General features: G+C 31.4%; 1 protein-coding gene across 6 annotated transcripts; it reads right to left on the bottom strand.

Moving 5' to 3' along the window:
- Positions 1 to 6,299: 6,299 nt before the first annotated feature.
- Positions 6,300 to 15,658, bottom strand: LOC103486744 (uncharacterized). Of its 6 annotated transcripts, none has more exons than XM_051084058.1 (15): positions 15,411 to 15,645; positions 15,100 to 15,169; positions 13,281 to 13,382; positions 12,740 to 12,852; positions 12,394 to 12,656; positions 12,045 to 12,304; positions 11,320 to 11,473; positions 10,623 to 10,732; positions 10,422 to 10,509; positions 9,167 to 9,496; positions 9,006 to 9,080; positions 8,133 to 8,674; positions 7,599 to 7,707; positions 7,329 to 7,508; positions 6,300 to 6,884 (listed from the first exon to the last, which is right to left on the bottom strand). In XM_051084058.1, exons 5-15 carry the CDS (start codon positions 12,559 to 12,561, stop codon positions 6,708 to 6,710), a joined length of 2,193 nt encoding a protein of 730 aa, XP_050940015.1. In that variant the 5' UTR covers positions 12,562 to 12,656; positions 12,740 to 12,852; positions 13,281 to 13,382; positions 15,100 to 15,169; positions 15,411 to 15,645; the 3' UTR covers positions 6,300 to 6,707. The 6 variants fall into 6 exon arrangements, with proteins under 6 accessions (XP_050940015.1, XP_050940014.1, XP_050940016.1 ...); XM_051084057.1 differs by having other exon boundaries at positions 12,747 to 12,852; XM_051084059.1 differs by having other exon boundaries at positions 12,394 to 12,597; positions 12,747 to 12,852.
- Positions 15,659 to 17,051: the final 1,393 nt, after the last annotated feature.

The following is a 17,051-nucleotide window of genomic DNA, read 5'->3' as shown; positions in this document are numbered from 1 at the left end:
TTCAAAAGTAAATACTATTAAATTTATATTGAAGACTATATTAAGTATGAGTGGGTTGATTATTTTAACTAACTCAATCCAATTATAGCAAAAAAAAAAAATCCTATTGCATGAATAAGCAAGAAAAAGAATCGAAAACTTAAAAGAAAACAACAAAACTAGGAACACGAATTAATTAACATAGAAAAACTTCAAAACGAAGAAAAAACCAACAGACTAGAGAACATTCTTTTATGTGAAAAATTATTATAAAAGAACTCTTTAGAAGCATCATATGACTCACACAGATGAGTCAATATTTCAAACTTAAAATGTTTCAAACTAGAGAATTCAGAACCGATGACATAAACTTTTTTTATAGCACTCGAAGTTCTTTGATAACCACTCTTTTCATATTTTACCAAAATTCAACAAAAACATCATTTAATGTTTATGACAATTAATTGTTTGGCCTTTTCTAACACGAACAAAGAAAAGTTTAAAAACTTGAATCTCATGTATCGTTGTTTCGAAGAGAAGATTATCTAGTAAATTACTGAATGAGGTTAAGACATGTAGAGTATATCTATATATTTAGGAGGAGAATTTTACCCAAGACGGGAAAAAATATCTTTGAGAGAAACTTTGGAGAGGGAAATATAATGTTAAGAAAGAAAGTACTCTAATTTGTGTTATATAAAAAATGGCCAGTAAAAGAGTACATGAAGTAGATGAGATATTTATAGTTTCAATAAATTAGAAAAGCATATAACAAAAAGTATCATATACTCTCCATATTATAAATTTATGAATGAGTTCTTTTAATCATAAACTAAAAAGAGCATATGTTACTTAATGCATGAATTGATTGATTTGAAAATAGAATCACAACTTTAAAGAAAGGAGAGATAAAATAATTGTTTCAAACTTTTTTGCATAAAAAATATTTGGACAAATTTAGCAATTCTAGAAAAATAAATATACAATTTAAACCATACCTTAAAAAAAAACTAAACGAAATAAAATTAATATTAAATAAGAAAAAAACAACACTACAAAATTTAAATATACAATTTCTTTACGTAAAGATTTTTTAAGACAAAGTTTATCAATTCAAATCTGATATTAAAAGATAAAATAAATATCCAACTTAAACCAAAGTAAAAAAAACACATAGAGTGAAATCAATATTAAATAATAAAAAAAATAGTTGTACAAAACATTTTGCTCTTATTTACGGATGTTAAAATCAATCCATTGCTAAGTGAATAGAATCTCATAAATTTGATAATATTTTTAATAAGTTCAAAGAAAAACCCCTAGGCCCCTACCTCTTTCACCCATGTTTTCTTTAATTAATAATATTGTAAATGGTGTCAACTTAGTTCAATTATAATGTTTTTATATAGTTTTGAATTCGATTCATCTTAGCTTTTGTTAATTATATACATTAAAAATTTTCATTTTAGTTTTTGTATTTTTAACTTTCATTCATTTTGATCCTTGAACTTTAAGAAAAAGTACACATTTTTGTCTCATAAAAATAAAATTGCAAAAATGATTGTTTTTAAAGTCTAAAAACAAAAATAAATATACGAATTGAAAAGTATACAAATTAAAATAAACAAACGATGACAACCAAAATAATATTTAAACCCTATCATAAAAACTTTGTTTCTTTCTAACCTTATAAAAGAAAAAAAAGAAGAAGATAGTTATGGAAGTTGGGTATTTACTTTGAATTTAAATTCTTTGGCAGAGAGAAAAAGTTTCTCTGTGGTACTTTAGTGATCATAGCCCTAAAGACAGAGAGATTAAAAAAACTTTTTTTTTTTTGTTAAATTGATGAACTTCTAAGCCTTACACTCTCTGCTATTCTACCATTCTAAAAGTGGTCCTAAACTAAAACTTCAATAGTACTTATTAATGTCTTCTTTTTCTTAGTCTATGAATCTTTTTGGCACTGCTCAATTCCTCCGAACACAGCTTGAGAGGGAAAAAGATTGTACTTAGCAGTCTTTTTTTGTGTGTGTACTGTAGGCCCTCTTTTGAGGTGATGCAAAGAAAATTAAAAGAGCTTTGGAAACCCATAAAAAGATGAGGGCAGAAACATACATAAACATCTAATGAAAATATTATGTACATATTATATATATTATATATACCAAAGTACAGCTTCCTTAACTAGTAATGTTTGTTGAAAAAACCAACTCAAAATTACAAAACTTTTCTTGCTAAAACAGTAGTGCCCAACTTTTGCTTTTTCGATTTGTTTTGTTTTGTAGTTCCTTAGGTTGGATTTGTCATTTTAGTTTGGTTTCTATTTTTAGAAATAGGATCAAATACTTTATATTTATATAAGTTTTAATCTGATAGATTTGCTAAGAGCAATATGTTTTTCCTCTTGTGTTGTCCACCAAATCGAGTTATTCTTTGATTTATTCTTTGTTGATTAGTTTGTCATAACTTTTAAACCAATACTATAACGCTGGTTTATATATCGGTTGTTTCCTCAAAAGATATATAAATGTTTAAATGATCGGTTGAGCTAAATTCAAATTATCAGAAATGTATATTGAAACTCAGATAAAATTCTCATCGGAAAAGTTAAAACGAAATTCATGCGAATACACGTACCCCCACAACAATAATTATTAGGCTGCAACTCTTCTGAACTCTACACAGAAACTAAATTTAATTTAATTAGGTTAAAAGCTAAGCTATAACAAATTATTTTAAAAAAGAAAAGTGGGGAAAATATATAATAAATTAAATATGTGTATTATTATTAATAAGAAAGAAACTTGAAAGTGGGAATTGGCAGCTGGGAGAGATGTAAGGAAGTTTTATGGGTATAAGATTTATTGAGAAATTAAAAGCAAATCTGAAGCCTCTCTTCTATGGATTCTACAATTATTGAATCTCTGATTCCTTTTACACATTTTGTGAACCCAATCATTTATTGATCAAAACCCTTTCTTTTATTCTTCTTTTTCTTTTCTTTTCTTTTCTTCTTGGAAAATGACATCTGTCTCTCTTGCTTTATTTCTCTTGTGTGTGTATATATAGTTATAGTTATAGTTACAGTGATTGGTCAACTAACTATTATTATATATTCTTCCTTCTTCAATTTTCTGCTTGTAACTTGGGAGAGATTTTGATCCTATATATTATTAGAACATTGGATGAAGTCTCCACATCCAATAAAAATAACATCTTGTATTTTCTTTCTATTGAAAAGTTTTATTTTAACTTTTCTTTTCTATCATTTTGAACATTGAACAACTCTACTTTTAGTTATCACTGCATAGTGTTTTGGACTAAAACATAATGGGATTGATAGTAGATACTATGAATGTGTCAACTTAATTAGATTGAAATATTTGGATGCACCTACTTAAAATCTCTCGATCTCTATTATATTGTTGAAAAAAGTTATAAAAATCAAAATCTTGATTGATACTTCAAGGAAAAAATAGATGAAAGTGGTGGAATTAATTCCCAGTAATTTGATTTTCATGTGTTTTAAAAAAGGGTACTTTTTTATTATGAAGAAACTTTGAAATTAAATGGAGGATATGTTGCAATAATTTCCTCTTTTTTCTGTTCTTTGTTTCTTTGTAAGTTAAAAGTTTGTAACAAAAATAGTTTAAGACCTTTAACTTATAGAGGGTAATGAATGTGAATGATATTATATTGCAGTAATAATTCAGCAATTGCAACCATAGTCTCTGTATGTTCAAAGGGTATATATAACCTAATTTTTATAGTTATTTTTGAACATGTTGGGTTCAATTTATTTATCTTTATGTTTTGGCATTTTGAAGTTATTACTTGCCTGAACATATACTGCCTACTACCCCTTCATTGTAACGAGTGAGATGGAGAGAAAAAATAAAAGAACCTTTTAGAATGGTCCCTTGCAATACACTAAGATGCCCGTTGATCCCTCCTTGTCTCTTGTCTACGTGAATTTCCTTTTCATCTAAGAACCTTTTAAAGATCGTTGTTACTCTTCTTATTGTTGATTAGTTTTGAGATAAAACTTATCTACAAATCATACTTCGTGAAGTACTTGTCTAGATAGGCATTCAGTTCCAAAACTAGAAATTGAGATCTGATTCAAGAACGATGGATCTAGAAAAGCACCATCTTGAAGTGGTAGATTTGAGGATATATATCCTATCTTAGAAAAATCAAGGACTTACCCTAAAACTCTTTAAAGCAAGAGGATACGTCATGACATTTAACAAGAAAGGTGCATAAATCGTAAACTTGGTTCACAATATATTAGGTAAACAAAAGGTTCTATCTCAAAACCAATTAATATAGTGATGGGAGTGATCTTTATATAAAGATTTTGAAATAACGTAGATCTTCAACATATATATATATATATATATATATATATATATATATATATATATATATTTATTTATTTATTTATTTTTTAATATGGGATCCTTAATATGTCTCTTCAAGAAATATAAGGTTACCGCTTTCGATATATACCAATTTTAGACCAAATATATATTCATTTGGACTTTAGGAAATTTTGATATCTCGTATTAAAAAAAATGTAGAGTTTTATTTCAAAGTTATTTAGTTTTTAATAATGAAGTTTCTATCATTCTATCTAATAAGGATATCCTAGAGAGACAAAACCAACCACAAACTTAATTAGGTCGAAAATTAATTTTGAAGGTTTAAAACATTTAGTTTGATGTTTCCTAAGAAGATGTTTAATTCTTTATGGTGTGGTCCGATGACTGATCATGACAAAGAATATAACACAATTTCATTGCTTGGGAAGTGAATGTTGTAGGGTTTCTTCTTTGGCAATTAGACATCGTTTGAAACATCCTCTCTTAACGGACATTTCATGAGTTGAGTTAGTAATTATTATAGGAGTGAGTAGTTAAGAGAGTTAATGCAAATTACGACATAATGAATTTTTTAACTTTAATTATTTATGGACCAAATAATGAGTGTTGTTTTTTATCCACCCAACTCGACCTAACTTGAGGGCCAAACACCTGTTTAATTAATTGATTGGCTTTAGTGGTAATATTATTATCATTTCTCCTCAAAATGAGGTATATAAGACTTTTGATATCAATTGGAGTCTTGAAAAGCACTTATCATATGATTAAAGAATCCACACCATAAAAATTGTACTTTCCCATGGTACTCTTATCTTACCATGTAGTTATTATCGCCCAATAATTACCTTTCAACTTCACTTATACAAATTGTCTCTAAGTTAAACTTTGGGGTAAGTTCTAATTATTGACCTAAGATTTGAGTTTTTATTTTAACAGTTGTTATTTGAAATTTATTTCAAAAATACTATTGGATATTCTTTATTTTGTTCAATTAAAATAAAAATTGATGCAACGATTGAAAAACATACATATACCATTTACAACATTTCATTATATTCACATGATCAACGAACACAAAAACGGTTTGAAATATAGTAAGATAAAATAAATAGTGACAACAATATGTTCTTCACAGTTACAAGTATTGTCTAATTTTTACATGCCAAAATGTTGAGTTAGTTTATATCATTTATTTTCATGGAAATAAAATTTAAAGTTCAATGGTAAAAATCAAAACCTTTTAAAACATAACATTTTATCGTTATCTTAACATTTTTGGGTCTCATTAATGTTTTATAATATTATCCAAACGAAAAGTAAAATGTTAGATGTAAAGTTGATGTTTTCAAATATCATTATGTTAAATTTCCGATATAAAGGATTTCAATTTCAAAACAAAAGGACCTATGAAATGTAGGCTTTTAAGAAAATGAATTGTATAGTTGTAACCTAAGGGGATATTTGTAAAAAAAAATGAAGAACAATTTTTTATAATTTAGCTAATTTTATAGGATGGTCCATTTGGAATTAATAAATAGACCAAGTAACTTTATTCATAAATAATGTTCGCTTTGCACTTATTGGAGTCTTTTTTTTTTTTTTTTTTTTTTTTTACTCAGTGGTCCATCAACAGCCACTTGAAATTAGTACATACTTTTTCCAAAAAGTTTTGAGTTTGCTATTTGTGGATCATAAATCTTGCAGACTCAACCAAGTGGAACTTGAATTAGTAATGCTCAATGAAGTTTCTTTTTTCCACAAATTGACCCATAACTCAATACTATCTTTTCTTTTTATTTACTTAAACATTCTATAGTTAAAAAGTAGAATTTATAATGGTAAGTCTTGTAAGACTTACTTGACATTCTAGAGCCAAGCTCTAAACTTCACCTCCTACGACAATAAAGAATTGCTGAAAACTATGATGACCCAAAATTTGGAGTGAACAAGTAGTGATAATGTTGATTTAGCATATACCTGATTTGTTGATACCTTGAGTGAACTAAGTTATTTCATCTCTCACATGAGAAGATTCAGGATTATTTCAGTAAATCAATAATCAATTTGTGGTATCCAACTATTTGCTAGAGTGAAGTGTAGCTTATTTATTTTCTTCCCCTTTTCTTTTTTCTAGGGAGGGGGTGACCATTTAATCTCTGTAGTCTCCATTTGCAGCATCTTCACTACTTCACCCATTTTTCTTCCCTTGTTTATAGGGAGGTTGTGGCATCTATATCTCAGGATCTTGTTGATAGAAACATCAGACATTTTCATCTTAAAAAGGGCAAGAGCTTCCTTGACATTTGCTGTTCCATCCGTGCAATGAACTGGATTTTGGAAATCTCAAGCAGAAGCACAAGAGTTCATTTCAGTGAGGATCTGATGGTATCTAATGTAATCTGAGCTATTTTTTATTCCAGGAGTTAAATCTGACAGGAATCTCAAAACTGCTGCCAAACGTTGCGAGTCGTTGGTTGCAAAAGCGGCTTGAAGAAACAAGGCCGGCCGGACTGTGTCAACCTGCATCATGTTTTTGGAAAGTCATTCTCAGTTTTGTGAATCAGAAAGGTAATTATTAAATAAAACACAACAGAGAGCCGGCCGTTCAAAATATATGAATCAAATCACACCGCAAACTGAAACTCAGAAAGAAAATTCTTCCAAATTCAATATTTGGGAAAGGTAAGGAACAAGAATTAAAATATCAATGTCAATGTCATTTGGATACATGGATGGATAGATGTGTCGGACAAAATATCATTACTGTCCACTGATATTTCTTCTTAATCATGAAAGGTTAAAATATTATTTCAATTAATACTTGAACTTTTTCACTTTCTAAATAAGTTATATATCTTCTTTTAACCCCAAAAAGAAAAATTCATTGAAGAAATGAAAAGAAAAACCAATCATTGACATTTCATATTGACGTGGATATTTATGTGACATATCGAAAAAAATTACCTTAAACTTCCTTGTGTAGCGCAATGCTTCGAGGTAATATCCATCTTGCACGAGCAGCGACACATAATCATGATGTAGAGAAAGCTGCCGGAGCATATCCAGACCCAGTTTCCTTGTCGGGAAATTATTGCGACCAGACTCCAATAATTGCAAGGCAACCTCTTTAGAAGGTTCTAGAATCTGTCAGAAGAGAAAAGACGTCTTTAACTGGTGCATTCATTTGTGTCACTCTCACTCTTCTGGGAAGACCTTGTAAGAAAAGATTCATACCTTTTGCTGCACAAATAATCCAATTTCTGTGTATCGTTCATTGCGAGCTAATATTTGAACTGTCAAGACATAGATGTTTGGGTTTACTTTGATCTTTTCCATGTTAACCCTACAAAAAAAAGGAAAAGGAGGGGAATACCAAATGAACATACAGAAAAATGTACAAACTACGTTTATGGTTATGGTTGATGCCAGACTATTAAACCAATATGCAAATTCGAAAACTTAAATCAACAGCCATTTATTAAACAATTGTACAGCAATAAATTAAATTTCTTGAAACCCTATACTAGGAACTTATCCATAGTTTGTGTTTCTCTATCACATCAAGTATCAACAAGAAGTAAATAGCATAATGATCAAGCCGCTAGCATTGTACAAAAGAGAGTATAGAATGATGATTTTGAAATCATAACCATTTCACATTGAACACGTGGGTAAAGGAATTGGCACGCTGCAATAAGAATAAGACCCGGTTTGGCTGTTTCTAGTAGAGAGTTCAAATCACTTTGCAATTGAAAGAATATTGAATACCTGCGGAGGAACTCGATAATTATAGCCAGCAAGTAAGAAAGGTCTCCGACTATCTCTTCCTCAATGGGAGCGAACACAAAGCTGTACATCTCATCTGGTGAGATAGATGGTGACGAAATCATAGATCCCTCATCAGAGACATTGTCATTCAACCGAATACATCCAGGGCCAAGATGTTGATAGTGTGAAGATGATGCCTGAGCTTCAACTATAGACTGATGGTTGCCTGGAACTGTACTTAGTTGTTCAATGTCAGCATTTTCCTCAGAATCCGAAGATGGAAATATTGAAGTTCTGTGAAGAGCTTCACTTTCCACTCCAGCAGTTGAATCACGGTTATTAGAACCAGGTACAGGGCCAGAGCCACTATCTTGAGGCACAACCGATTGCGATCCGTCGGTTTTTGATTCCTTGATATTATGACCTATTTTGCTTGAGCGAGTATATGATGAGATTAGAACATCTATAGCCTTAGCAACACTAGCCACCGGCCTGTGCTCAAGGATCATAGTTCTTGTCAAGGTCAAGCACAACTGTTTAGCCTGAACATCAGCAGGAATTATTTAATATCAAGGAAAGAAATACTTTTGACATTCGTCCAAAAAAAACTTGGGAACCGCAACATACTTATAGCCAATACACCTACGAAACCTATGTTAAAGGCAAAAACAGTAAAGGGAAGGCAGTATCAGCTTGGGGGGTGGGTGGTTAAAATGGTTTGTGTTATTCTTGTGCCTAAGCGGTAGTTGGTTAGTTATGAAATATAAGTATTTAATAACCAAAAAAATAAGAAACACAAACACTGACACGTGACACGAATTCTTGTATTTGAAGCACAAATCCTCATACCAATCAGTGAAACTAAAGCTCTACCTTGCTAACTTCTAATTTACGTCGCTGCAAGAATTCTAGAAGTGATGGCACTTCAGAGCTACTTGAAGCAATTGCCTGCCATTAAGAAAGAACTTAAGATTCAAAAATTTTGCATGATAAGAAAGAAAAAAATATTAATAATAAATTACAACAATAATAACCTCTAAGTCTATATGTATCTTCCATACTAATTTGTTGACATGATCACAAATCAGGTCTGGGACAAGAAACTTCCAACCATCCCCGTAAACAATTGCTTCATCAGGTACCGCATCAACTTCTAAACTAGCACTATCTTGCTTACTACTTCGGACATCAATATTGGGTCCAGGAAAACCTCTCGACAACAAAGGAAGTGGGGCAGATATGGGTGCCCTCGAATCAGTAAAAATATCATAAAGAATAACTACTTTTGCATCAACTTGATGAACAAGTAACACGTTGTCAACCACACTCACAGCAATCCAGCTCGAGTAGATTGGCAAAGAACCCTGCAGAAAACAATGATTACAAAGTAAGCATAAAATCCCTCTAGTCTATATTTGATGTCAAAGAGTTAACTTACAAAACAAGAACAGATACAAAGCCTGATTAATGTACGCAGCACCTCAGTAAAGTTTGATCCCCTATGAACCATAACACAAAGAGAACTAGAATTTAATTGAAATCTGACTAGCGATATACTCGGACTTTTGACAGACAACTGCATGGTAAAGCTTATTGATGGATCAATCCATGCATAATCCATTCGACAAGGGCGTGTTACCTTTTCTCTGGTTAGGAATGAAATCAAAATATGAATGAGATTTTGGTTTTAAATCCTTCTGTTTATTCTTACTCACTTCTTAACAATTTCATTCTACATTAATTGCAAATGTAGAACAAGAAATATTAAAAAACTTCATCGATAATATGATAAAATATGAAATACGATTTAAGCAACCAAAGAAATAATTATCCAGATAGAAAGGTACAAGGTTAGGCTCTTGTTTTGTAGCTATCTCTTGCATAGAATTACATTCTATACCAGACAAAAGCCATTTCATTTATACACCTTTTTCACTACAAGATCCCACAAGGAAACTACTTGGGAATAACATCCCAAAGAAGGGTAGAGCATGAAAACAGACGCGAACACCACCAACTGAGACCACATTAACTTTTGAGGAACCACATTAACTCCACCACATAACCTATCACCATTGGCTCATTACAATGACAATTGTAATTATCTTGTCAGATTAAAATTCGCAAAAAGAAATCTCCATGCAAATGTATAAACGTTCTTTTCTCATTTGGAATGAACTCGGGTGAGAGAAGTAGGAACCAACAAGTTAACCCATTTTAAATCTCAACAAATTTAAAAGGAAAACACAAAAAACAAACAGATTTGGATAAATTTTTCAAAACATATACCTGCTGCACAACTGCATCACGATAGAACCTGTAGGTATGAAGTAGCATTGCAATTCTATCTACTTGCAAGCAATATATTCTTCCATAGCTGACAGAGGTTAAGAAAATATACATATATGAGTTTCCTATTGATTAGAAACAATAACAAATTTCTCAAAAGATGTAGGAAAAGAAAATGGGCAAACTGACAGAAACCCCTACACAGTGACAATAAAGACGTCCTCTGTGGCTAGGACAGGCTTGCTGTTAGCATCAGATTTTGCCATCGCCATTTCAAACTTTGGCAAGCGAACAATCCCTGCTGCTGAAAGCTAAACATAAAAAAACAAAAATAATAATAAATAAATTATAAAAAAAAAAAAAAAAAAAAAAAAAAAAAAAGTCATCCAAATCAGACAGCGAATATATGATATGGGATAATTGGAAATCAAACATAATTTAGATCATATAAGAACAAAACGTTAAATACAAAGCATAACAAAAACTAGAACAAACTAGAACATGCATATATAAATTGTTACATTTAATTTAATCAATATGTAAGTTAATAAATGAAAAGCGATTACATTAATTATGAACTAGGACACTCTTTGTTGATTGAAATTCATCTATGCCGTAATAAATTGGTGATAGTAATCGATTAAATTTTACCATTTTCTTCGTGAAATGGAGGAAAATGCTTCAGAAAAAATATATTTATACTAAAATTGTGGGCATACTGATAACAAAGCTATGTCTGGGATGCTATTCATCATAATGTCCCAGAAGTAGAAACCATATTTTAATGGTTTTTGCCCAGCAATGTTGCCAGGAATGCAGAAAAATTAAAGGATATTCTATATAAATAAATTGTGGAAGTTCAAATAAACTCAGCATGTCATGGTAGTAAAACTTGTACCTGAAATCCATGAAAAGTTTTGCACTGCATTCCAGAAGCCATAAGCACCAATCGACTTTCGTGCGTATAGGCATACCAGCTCACATTCAATTTCTTTGACTCCACCAAATGCAAAGACTTTGAATCAGAACTATAAGCAAACAAGTCCAGCCCACTGCAAGAAATCTTCACCTTAGCCAAATATAAATACATACATGCACAAAATCACACTATAAGCAAACCAAGTGGAAATTCCTTCAGATATGATTTTGAACTTCAAAGAAACTATGGGCATCCAGCCTTTAACATCTAAAATTAGATCATACAAATTCCTTCAGGCCCAAATTGTGATTTTTAGTTTAAATGCCAAGATTTATTTATTAGGAACATCTAGATTGAATAGAAAAAGCGGTAAAATAGAAGTGGATCGCAATAGAGATTTAACAAAATCCTCAAAAATTGAAGAGACTACATAAATGGGTCACCATTAGCCATGACTTAAAATATGGATAAAAGGCGTCTTTGATGGGAAAACCAAAGAGAAGCATCAAATTATATTTTCTCCCACACCACTCCTATCCCATTGTCTGTTCCTCCAAAAAATCATCGATCTATAAATTTCCAGAACCTTCTACACAATCACAAAGATAAAGTGTCTGAAAGACATTAGGTTTTCCCTGCAAATTACGTATTGAAATGGTTCCTCTTCACTCATAAATTTGAAAGGCCTTGTATTATGCTCTTACCTGGTCTTCACAAATACAATATTGCACAAGGGACAATCCGTCCAGAAAAATCCCAGAATGCTCTCCGACTCTTGTCTACATTTCTGACTAAAAGTTTGACCTGTTTCTCTAATCAAAAACTGTATTTCATGACTTGATCTTTGTATTGCAATAATCTTCAAGTCTAAAGAATATCGAACAGATAAAATGGGCCCTTCTGTAATTGCATCACTGGTATAAGCCACACCAGGATTAAAGGGAACAGTTTTCCATGAGAAGATCTATACAAAAGATAAAAGAAACACCATCAAAACAGGTTCTCCATATGAACTTTAAATACAAGTGCATAAAGCAGCTCAAGATCTATTACCTGATCCAAGATTGGGCAGATCAATAACTTATTTCCATCATCAAAAAATAATCCCCTTGATCCAGGAATTCTACATCGTAAAGGTGGATATTGTATATAAACATGGGAGAGAGCACTGGATTTGCTTAGACCAGCACCAGGTTGTAATCTTGATGGTCTTCCAGACATTTTATCAAGTCACCTCTTAACCTCAGAGAAAAGTTTCTGAAAATGGAACCAAGCAATTTATGCAATCCAAATTAAGCTCGTTCACTCAAACCTCACTGCAAAAGGAAAAAAAAAGTGAATGGCTAGGAAAGCAGAAGACACCTAATGTTCAAGTAGATTTTTATAAGACAGTTAATACCACATACGCTTCAATGTCGTGAATGTAGAAATTTTCTTCTACTGCTCCAAGCTTTACAACTGATATTGATATTTTCTTCAATAAAGCAATGATGCTTATCATTTCCCCCGAAGCTATTCAACAACCATTTGATTAGTTGAGAGCAAATATTTGAACGAGATAAAGCCAAGTATCAATTTCAAGCAGTTTTTTTTTTTTTAGGTTTTTGTTGTTAAAAACTAAGCTTGTAAAAACTATGTACAACAGTGTTTTTTTTTTTAATTTTGTTTTTCACTTGTATATAAACACTAGCAAATTTGACCAAATTCTTCCTAGTTTTAAATTTGGCCACGATCTCAAAAACAAATTTTGAAAGTAGATTAGGAAACAAATAAAATGAATAAATAAGCACAATTTTTAGAAAACAGAAAACCAAAATCAAAATTGTAGTCAATCGGGCCCTACAGTTATTTGTTTCCTCAAATACGTTTCTTTTTTCTCCTTTAAAAAATATCATTTCCTCAAATCAGTTAAAAAATAAATTGTAATTATTGATAGATACCGTATTTTGCATGCAAGACTTTAGTGCAATAAATTCTTTCAAACACATATCACGTTCAACTTTTGGAACCTTCGCCGCAACACAACCCCCATATTGTTTTGCCTACACAAACAATTGATTGATTGATTTTAAAATTACTCTATACACACACATATGTATAATAAATGGTTGTGGAAAACCAACCACGATGTATATATGTACATATAATGCATGAAAATAACACAAATTAAGTATCAGCCCCTGTTCCATGTTCTCTTACTTTCCTAAATCATTTGAATCACAATTCAAACAATAAAAAATTATTTTTTTCAAAGTTCTTAACAGTCCCATAAACACGAAGTCACGAAATGGTATCAACCATATGTTGCAGATATTGGAACTTGATATTTTCTAGAAGCAAACTACAATGGTTGGCCAAAGCAATCAAAAGAGTCAAAACTATAAACCCAAGTACTTTAGAGGTTGTGGGTTCGAACAATGATAGCCACCTATTTAAGAGATTGTCTCACAAATCGGTGAGACAGTGAAGCTATCCTTAAGCTACCCTGAACATGGAGGGTTAAAAAACAAACAAAACAATACAAGACTTTATAGAAGCAGCAAGCATGAAGGTTGACTGGTTGAGAACCATCAGATTGCAATACAGTATGTTAGCTACTAAGCAACACGTGAAGTTCATGAAATGTAACTTTTTGATATAAGAAACAGATATATTTAGGAGGGGAAACTAAAACCAACTTCCCTTTTTTTTTTTCCTTTTTTGATAAAACCAACTTAAGAGCCAAGAATACAAGTCCTCTTGTAACAAGGGAACCAAACAAAGTGCCCCTAACAAGGGAATTCTGCGTCCTTCATTTATGAAGTTCCTTAGAGATAAAGTGCAGTTCTTGTGTAGAGCTACTTGCTTTACAAATCCTTTAAATGCATTCGGATTGAGCTAAATAATAGGTTCTCTTTAGGAGATACAGAAATCTAGTGAGGAGCTTTGATCCCCAATCCTAGTGAGGTTTGAAGTGTCTCTTTGAACTTCAGCTGTAAAAGAGATTTGTAACTATTTTTTTCAGTATAGCTGGTCATTGAAGCACCCTTTCTCAAGCTGTTTAATTTATTTTATTTTAAGTATGGCCTTCTTTCTCTCATTTATTTCATGTTTCTCAATGAACGTGTAGTTTCTTATTGATAAAAAATTCATGCAACTACAAAATAATGTGCCTAAAGAACTTCAACTAATGGCTTTTACAAGGTATATCAACTAGGGAAAGGGCTTTAGCTGGAACTCTGTCTCGGAACCCAGTCATAGACTCACAAGTGTTGATGCTATTTTGAAAAAAAATTCCACAATGAAACTCTTCAACTCTTTTTTTTTTTTTTTCTAATCCCTTTTACAAGAACCAGAGTTTTCATTGAGAAAAAAAGAGAGAAACAAATGCAAACAAAAAACACGACCATAAAAGAAGTCCTCAACTTCAAGAAAAGACTCCAATCCAAAAGAGACCAAACTAATAAACGGAAATTTTAGGAAATGCATATAATTTTGGGAATATGAACGGAAATTTCAAAGAGAGGGTGTCATTGTTGATTTCTTTGCAGTAAAAATTAGCTTTACTCTTCTATTTGTAGGAATCGAATTCATCAACATAATTAGGTAAGCATAGGCTAAGGAACAAGAACCCGATCCTCAACCAAGGTTATGATTCTAACAAAAAGAAAAAAGAAAGACAATCCAATGACCATATCTCACTGAATTTATAGAATTGCACTTGAATAATACATTCCAGTCTTCCGGTATCCATGTTTCACTTTCAATCCCTTCACATACCTGAGACGCACAAGAAACTAAAACACGCTTGAGCAAGGAAGCTGTTGCTCTATCCTTCTGGTCCATAGCACTGCGAAAATTCACGTACAATATACATAGAAAGCAATCATTTATAATCAATAAAGCTTCATATCACAGTATAACAAAGCAGAATTTCACTAAGAGATAACAACCCACATTTCAAATTGTGACCTATAATCTGACTCCTCAAAATTTCCGACTTCTAGGGGATGTATCCTAGAAATTGATGGGAGAATTGACCCCGATTTTTCTAAAAATAAGAAAACGATGGAAAAAGACAGGTGATTTACCGAATCAGGCAGCACCCATAAGAAAGAAATCGCAGATAAGCTCGCGATTCAGTGAGAAGAGATCGATAGATGGATGAAGAGAGGCTATGAGTGTGAAATTATTAGTTGAGAGAAAAGGAGAAAGATGAAGTTTTTCTTATGCATTTACTTCAGGCGGCAGCGTTCTTCTGAGTTCGGAGACAGATGGCGGGTTCGGCGATTTAATAGTTGTTTTTGGGTAACTTTCACGAAACCATATTCTAATAATTTGGGTGGAAATAACTTATCAACCTCGGAATAAATTTATAAGGTAATACACCTAAAACCAAATTTTTAAGAAAATAAATTTTGTATGTTTAATGGTTAATATGTTTAAGTTGGTTTTTTTTTTTATATAGTTATTGACTTATTTTGTCAATTATTTTACAATAATCGTTACCTATGTCTCGCCAACCGTCAACATCTATTTTTTTTGTAATTTTCCTTGTTTGATTTCCATTGACCATTTTCACCACCTTCTGATTATCATTATACTGCGAATGTCTTCGACCACCTCAATAGCTAATTTTATTTGTACTGTGAATTTATCTTTCATGAACATTTTGTGGATTTTACACTATTTTTATTTTAAATCTTATGGTAAGGTAAACAATAAATAAAAGGTAGTATAGAAGAATTCCTTGGCACGATGGTAGTATTAAAGAAAAATGTAACATAGATAAACAAAATTGGCTACATAACATAATTCCACATATTGCTTTTTATTTTAAAAATATACTTCTAATTTGTAGTCTAATATAAATATATATGTTATCAAGATACAACTTTTCAAAGTAGGTGATTGTTTTGAAATACAATAGTCTTTTAACCAAAGCAAATGAGAACTATTTTAAATGACTGCTAACCTCTAGCAGAAAGAGAAAGTTTCATACATCATGTTTACAACTAAGAAACCAACCGATCAAGAAATTTAGAATGCCAAGAAAACGAGATAGCAATAAAACATGGACAAGCTAAATTATGGACAGTCTTATTACATTCTTGATGCACAAAGTAAAATTGATTGGATCAAAGACTCAATCAAACAGTTGATCATATCGATTGAAGGCTAAAATTGAAATAGTGATCATCTTGACCTAAACAACTACATCCAATAACCCTTTAACAATTGGTCATCGCTTGAGCCTTAATGCAGATTGGAGACAAACGTGACTTACTATATCTATACGAAGTTGCCTTAACCACTGTGTGTTCATTAAGCAAAACAATCTCCAAAACCATCCACGTACGTGAATACATGACAAAGAACTCTAGCATACTAAATGAGATCAACAATGCAATCCTGAGGCAAACTTCAATCCTTAACAACAATGAACTTTTTTAGTCTCTTTGCCATCTATAAAAGGACCAACAAAAATCGTGTCAACAAATTAGCAATTGATCATCAAATCATATTTTCATTAGTCATCTAGAATTTTTTTTATCGAGATTTAGAAATTAGACCAAAGACTAAATCTATTTATTTTACTTGTGGAGTTAAACGCATAATTGTATCATGTATTTAAATTCATAACATATAATATTTTAGTACAAAATCAAACCTCCCACCTTTTAAAAGGTAACTTTGACAACAACGTATAAAATTAAATGTTAGCATAATTG

The sequence above is a fragment of the Cucumis melo genome, chromosome 4 (assembly GCF_025177605.1).
Source record: "Cucumis melo cultivar AY chromosome 4, USDA_Cmelo_AY_1.0, whole genome shotgun sequence".
Taxonomy (NCBI): Eukaryota; Viridiplantae; Streptophyta; class Magnoliopsida; order Cucurbitales; family Cucurbitaceae; genus Cucumis; species Cucumis melo.
This window is presented reverse-complemented; position numbering and strand designations above follow the sequence as displayed.